This window comes from Notolepis coatsorum, assembly GCF_963971535.1.
Source record: "Notolepis coatsorum genome assembly, chromosome: 12".
Classification (NCBI taxonomy): Eukaryota; Metazoa; Chordata; class Actinopteri; order Aulopiformes; family Paralepididae; genus Notolepis; species Notolepis coatsorum.
In genome coordinates, this window is record NC_140176.1 from 73,863,362 (window position 1) to 73,870,861 (window position 7,500).

At 44.6% G+C, this 7,500-nt stretch overlaps 1 protein-coding gene across 1 annotated transcript in view; it reads right to left on the minus strand.

Annotated features, from left to right (window-relative positions):
- Positions 1 to 7,500, minus strand: part of col11a1a (collagen, type XI, alpha 1a) — a 118,384-nt gene that overhangs the window by 42,119 nt on the left and 68,765 nt on the right. The window contains 1 exon segment of the mRNA XM_084325885.1: positions 6,668 to 6,721. Coding sequence (XP_084182011.1) covers positions 6,668 to 6,721 — 54 coding nt within the window.

A 7,500-nucleotide genomic window follows, 5' to 3' on the forward strand; every position in this document is an offset into this window, starting at 1 on the left:
AGTATAGAAAGTAGAGGTGTAGGCGGCCGGGTAGCACAGCGGACTAAGCGTCTGTCTACCACCGCAGAGACACTGGTATCGAATCCAGCTGTCAGCGGTGCCTCTGGCTTGGCCTGTCGTCATACTGGCACAATTGGCAGTGTCAGCGGGAGGGAAGCCGGTGGGTGGTAATCTGGTCGTTGTAAACAGTGACTCCTACAGGTCGGTCAGGGCGCCTGCACAGCGAGGGAGGGAAATGGTGAAGGTAGTGTGACCTCCCACGCGTTACACTTCACCAATGAGAGTCCTCGCTGCCAGGTGAAAAGGCTGCTGGCTGTCTTATGTATCGGAGGAAGCATGTGATAGACTTCAGGGCTCCCTAGACCGACCAGTGGGGGGAACATGCGCGCAACAACCAGGAAGGGGAGGGGGGAATTGCCATAACGACTAGAATTGGGATGGGAGGAAAATACAGAAAAATTAGGAGGAGAAAAAGTGAATAAAAAAAAATAAAGTGTGGCATCATTCATCTTAAAAAAAGAAAAGAAAATCAACTATTCATATTGCGTTTTCTCGCCCCAACAAGATAGCTGAGATAGTATTTTGCCGCATTCACAAAACAACAAAACCTGCTTGAATTCCCGCGCTAATGGATCCCACTCGTAACAAAAAACTAATTCTGAAGGAAAAACACTCAGAAAAAAACACCATGGAACAGTGTATACAGTCGGGGGCCAGGTTGCTTTCAAGTCAAATCAAAGCACTGCTGCTGCTTGAAAGATACTGCACCAATGCCCCATTAGCCATAGCGAGGGAAAGGGGAAGAACTCCCACGCTAGACATTAGGAGGACCGGGGAGTGAGAGCAGAGAGAAGGAGAGGAGCGGATGGACAGCCCTGCCCATCCTGATTTCACCAGTCCTCCAGAATTCATCCAGAATACGCACGGCCCAAGAGCAGCAGCCAGCTCACCCCCAGCTTGGTGGAAAACACTTTTTCTTGCTTGCTGTTGATGTGTAAACCTTGTAACGGAAACTTCTCTTTCATTCTAATATATATATATATATATATATATATAATTGCATTTTTATACATTTCTTCATCTGATGAGTACGTTTTATACACTTAAAACAATTAAGAAATACACAATTGTCGATCTGAGAATGAGGCTGTTTCCTCTTAACTCCTGCTATAATTTTTTTTGAAGATAGCAGGTTTACATACGACAGCAGTGAAATGTGAGGAAGGTAGATGCAGCTGTTAATTAAACAGTAAATTATATAGTATACTGTATGCTTGAGTCCCAGTGGGTCCCAGATTTATCAAGGATAATGAGGTAAAGTGAAAAAGGCACAACACTCTCAGGGTGCAGGTTCAATGACATAATACTGAATATCTATGAGTAGGCTACTTGGGTGCAGTGACAAGACAGTGATAATATGATTTGGTGATGTATGTATCTATTAGGAGTATTTGGATACAACCTGATTGACATTGTTGAATGTCTGGGGCTTTAACAATCTCACCAATATCACTTTTCCACTGCCAATTCTCTCAAAACCATTACCAACAGTAGACCATTTGTTTTGGGTCAATGGACAGAAATGACTGAGGTAGGTACATGTTTACTGTACGGCTTGGTTAATAGTTGAGTCTGATTGGTCTACTAAGAAGACATTCTGCTGTCCGTTTCTGAATATTGACAGCTCTGGACAATCACAGACCGCTGTCAAGCATCAGTCCATTACCGTGGGTATATCCATAATAATAATAATACACTCCATGACTCCATCGATGTGGACTAGTCCTTGGTTACTGCAGCAGACCGACAGATACAGATACCCTTAACTAGGTACACAGACACATTTTCCCATATTACCTTTAGTTCATTCAGAGAGCACAACACTTCAGAAGCCTAGTTACCGTAGAAGAGTAGAACCTGAACAATGTAATTACGGTGGGCATGTGAGCACCGCTCAAACTTTGTTTAATTGCCTCTCACCAGGTGCACAGCTTTGATAGCTGCAGTAGTGGCAGGAGATACCGGCACTCACGGATTATGTCCGTAATAGTTACTTTGAATGCATGGGCAGCAGAGTGGTACAAAGGGGCCTCCTCTGTGTATATATATACAGTAATAGGTAACTTCCTCCTTGCCGAATGCTGATGAAGGCTGTGTGCATTCTGACCATGAGTTAAAAGTAACTATTAAAGACATTATCCGAGAGTGCTGGGCCAAATCTGCAGCATGGTTTGCCGTTGGTTACAAATTCCCAGTGGTGAACCCTACTCGATTCCTAGTTACATAGTGATTGGGGCTGGAATGAGTCAGGGATAAGTCAGGGATAAGTCAGGGATGAGTCAGGGATGAGTCAGGGATAAGTCAAGGATGAGTCAGCGATGAGTCAGGGATGAGTCAGGGATGAGTCAGGGATAAGTCAGGGATAAGTCAGGGATGAGTCAGGGATAAGTCAGGGATAAGTCAAGGATAAGTCAGGGATGAGTCAGGGATGAGTCAGCGATGAGTCAAGGATGAGTCAGGGATGAGTCAGCGATGAGTCAGGGATGAGTCAGGGATGAGTCAGGGATGAGTCAGGGGCAAGTTGGTACTTTTCCTGGATTTGACGTAATGAAGAATGATGTATTCAGCTCAAGCGACGCCGTCTTTTAAATCGGTGATGAGAAACCTTCACAACACCGGGGACGACGACGCCGGCTGACACCACCCCTCTATCTCGGGTGCCGTCACCCAACACTGCAGCCGGGCTCGTCCACAATATCTGCTCCCGTGTGCAACTGTGCCCCGGCACGACGCGGCCGGGTAGGGGGACAGAGATTTCTGTCTCAGGCTGACTCCTTTGTTTTTAAAACATGGACGAGAACGGAATTAAATACACTACTCTGTCCCATAACGTCACAAGGACACTAAAGATCCAAGCGAGGGAATTTACAGGGGGTCACTATTTGCAGAGCTTTGGAATCTGAACTGTTGCTGGTTATACTTCTTTTTAAGACAAAAGCATGTATCCCATCCCTCCTTCGCCCCCCTGACACTGACACTAACAAGGCTTCCTCGCTCCGTCCCCAGACCAGCAGGTACTGAGTAGGGCGGTACACTCGGGAGCCCGTGGAGCACAGCTTCCTTTTGGCAGATTAGCCTGGCAGCTGGCCTGTCTGCGAAGCACACAAATCACAGCTGTCCATCTCCTCTACCAGGCTGGTCCGGTGGCGAGGGAGGTGATTTCTGTGAGCAGATGTGAGAGCAGCGCGAGACACCGCCATACAATAGCACCGCAACACTAGCACTACAGACACCATCGTATAGTAGCGGTAGTCCACCACCATACAATAGCACCACTGCCCCACCACTACAGACAAGGGGGGGGGGTGGACAGAGATAACTAACGATAGGTTACAATATTTCTTTCAGCCGCGCCCACAGGGACGCCTCTGCCAGAGAGAGGAGCGCAGTGAACGGGGATAGATATTGTTAACGTCAACAATCCCAAAGATGCCCCATTCAGGATGTCTAACTGCACAATGAATGGCAGCGTTCAGTTCAATGTTAATGATCATACGTCGTCTAATCTCGTCGGCTACGAGTTGATTCTTTTATCAAAAGTATCTTTGGATTTATTTCCGTTGGAAGTTCTGCTGGCCTCGTAATGAAATCATTTAAAAAATCTATATTTCATGTCAAATGATGAATGTCTTTGCTAGGCAGCTGTGTAATACAGTAAGCGTAGTTTGAATCATCGGGGTCTAAAATTCCACGTCGGGGTCTTTTATTATATGTACGTCCATATATCACTTTCCTCCGTTAGAGATCTAAGGTGCTTCTATGTGCCACCAATGTAGGAAATCTAATCGCTTTTGATTCCCGAAATGTTACACATGGCTCCTCCTTGTATCAGTGCTCTGGGGAAACTCTCAGATAACGGCACCTGCTTTAGCCTGCTGCTATATCCGCCTGATATCCGAGTGGTGCATCTCCCGTAGCTTGGATGCTGCCTTGGTGAGATATTTGAGCATACCATTGGCCCTAATAAAAGGAAAATGTATTTAAGCGTATTTTGATGTAACCTTACTGTATGTGTGATCATGAAGTCTGACAAGATATCTTGTATATTTGGACACAGTGACAGACTATTTGACCATATAAGGCCCTTACAAGACATTAGTATGTAAGAGGATTGTGGAGGCAGCTTCAGTAGCATAATACTAAGTGCCACTGCACCAAGTCTAGGGCATGGAGCTAATCAAGCAGAAATGTAGCTGGAGTTTTGGGACCCAGTGCCGAATGGTCCTAGCAGTGTATTGGGACATGACTGTGCAGATCAATGGAGCGCCTAAGTCACGGCTGAGGAAGCCTCCCCTGACCGTGGGCAAGTGACATGTGTCGGAAAAAACATCTGGGTGGCTAGACGCAGTGACTCGCCATATGGATGCAATCTACCGGCTAGTGTGTGTGTGTGTGTGTGTGTGTGTGTGTGTGTGTGTGTGTGTGTGTGTGTGTGTGTGTGTGTGTGTGTGTGTGTGTGTGTGTGTGTGTGTGTGTGTGTGTGTGTGTGTGTGTGTGTGTGTGTGTGTGTGTGTGTGTGTGTGTGTGTGTGTGTGTGTGTGTGTGTGTGTGTGTGTGTGTGTGTACACCAGGGCTGTATGAGGTAAGCAATCAGGATACCCGTCTGCTCCAGCATATGATGCTCCAATGATAAATGGCTGTAGTCCGCCCAGTGTGGCGAGGTGAATTAAGGCTGCTCATTCATTCACGAGGGAAAAACTAAACAAAAAAGACAGGTGTTTGTATACGTGTCGGCACAAGCGTCATCATACGTCACGACTAGAGTTGTTCCGATACCGATACCAGTATCGGAAATGCCGCCGATACTGCCTAAAATGCTGGTTTCGGTATCGGCGAGTACACGTAAATTCTAGCGTCCTATCCCATGACGTCATTTATCTCCTGCCGAGAGTGAGCATTATAAAATGAACGTGTTTTAAAGTGTGATGCTGTTTGTCATTTTAACAGCAGATACACTTTCTTAAATTCCATTGTCCCGACAGAGCGGTGTGACGGGGAGCTCGGACGGGATGTGTTTTGCTTGCTGGTGTTATTATAGCATTAGCTGAAAAGCTAGCTAGTTGGAACAACATCCGCTTTAACGTTACATCAAATCAGATGATCGCCTGTCCTTTCTCCAGGACCTGACACTGTCCGTCTATCAACAATAATGCACCCACGGTGAATCGTATTTAAGTCAAGTAGCTACTGACTAGCGTTAGCTGACTAACGTTATCAAATGTCAATGCGGGGAAGACGAGCTAGGTCAGCTAGCTTAGCTTGATAACGTTACCGTGGCTAAAGTTGGTGCTATTCATAATCCAGCAATAATGGCTGCAGACCTGCAAGCAAAGTACAGCAAGTTCCAAGTGCCAAAGGATAAGACTCTGAGGCGGAGTCTCAAAAGAGAATGTTGAATATTTATTTTGCATCGAAAATCACGACATAAACGGTAATACTAGCTACTAGCTAACAGACTGGGTAGCGAGTGCAACACCGTCTAACGTCCGTGCGGATCATTGGAGTAGGGTATATCTGCAGTGCCGCAGCCCCATACTCATTGATTAATGATACTAATACTAATCTATACAAACACCTGTTGTTGAATAAATACCATTACTTTCTAGTTATTACTAAAAAACAGTATATATAAAACAGTATCTGTAAACAAATAAAAAAGTATAATTTATATATATATATTTTTTTTTTTTTTTTTTTTTTTTTTATGTATGCACTGGTATCGGATCAGTATCGTTATCGGCCGATACCCAAAGCTTAGGTATCGGAATCGGATCGGGAAGGACATTTTTTTATCGGAACATCTCTAGTCACGACTGGGTGTGATCATATGTTGCAATCGAGCATCAGTAATGTCACGATCGAGACCGGTCTGTTCCTGCTTCGCATTGGACTTAGCGAAGCTCAGTACGCAATTTACACTCGTCCTCTCGGTTGTGAATTCAGCTGTCACCGCTGGCACCCGAATCTAAACACCTGCATACCTACAGTATAAACAGCAATTACAGTATGACAGAGCTTATCTAACGCTCTGACGCGCGTGAGGTGACTGGATGATGGCTGGTTGTCACTTAAATAATTAAATTAATAAAAAAGGTTGGAAAACTCTCTAACTTTGAGGTTGTCACCTTAGATTCCACCTGACACTTCCTGTTAGAGATCAAAAGCAATTATAAAGTTTCTGGCCATGGTTAGCTCAGCTGGGAAGGGGAAACTGGAGGGATCCTACACCGTTTCCTCTCCTGAGGGTGACAACTGCGTCCTAGTGTTTGGGATCCGGACTGAAGGCCTCAACACAGCAGCAGTGGTGTTTTACAACAAGTAAGCAACAATGATAACTTTACAACCCCATCAAAAACCTGTACATAAAAAAAGTATTCAACTGAAAACCTGAAATGAATACATTTTAAAAAAAGATGAGTTGAACGCTGATATGTCCAGTGTAAGGGTCAGCATTGATATCACAAAGATATGTAAAAAAAAATTAATAAAACAAACACAATAAAAAAAAAGGCCAGATAAGTTGATACAGCAAAGACACCTTCAGCATAAGGGAAGTAGTTATTATTTTGAAGCAAACGTTAGGTGTGTTTAATAACAGTGTACTTACGACAGGGCCGGATGGACCTTGGGGCCCCTCTCCTCCCTTCAGACCCGCTGGACCCTGGAAAAGAAAGACAAAAAGACATGAAGCCATTATAAAAACAATACAAAAGGTCAGTTTCCTGCATCAAAACCTGTACTCACAATCTCAACGTAATACCTGGACAAGGGCTTCTGCTCTCTCATAAATTAACATTTGAATCTTTCAGACAAGTATAAAACTCTATTAGTTGATTTATTTAGTTTTTAGCAACCCATATACTTGGAGTGTTACAGTCAATTCAAATCTGGAATTTGACACGTCGGTGTTCAGAACATCAAATTGTCTTCAACTGTGATTTGACAACGCATTCCATCGTCCATTCTTTAGATAATGATGACATTTGGTGACATCACTTTTCAGAAAACCTAAAACGGACTTATGTTGTCCCTCATCTTGATTTCTAGGCATTCCGATTGCTCTGTGCGTCCATGACGTAAGCAGACGGACGGCGCCGGGTGAACGTAACTCATGTGACCAAAACATACTGTTGTGATTGGTAAGCATCCGGTTTTTGATTCGACCAGTCACAGAGGCCCCTCCCCTCGAACGACGGTTCGTAGGATGTATATTATTATGTAGACAAACCGACCAATCACTGCATTCGGATTCGGATCACATATCCATTTGGTCGAATGGTACTGTAGCTAAAATGATAGCACGCTATATCGAAACGCTTACACCTTCACAATATAGGAGGGAAGTCTAGCTCGATACAGCATGACAAAATACCCCCGAGCTACACATTCAGTCTTACTCTCTTGCACTTGAATACCCTGGCACGGTTCTTCTGAGGCCCG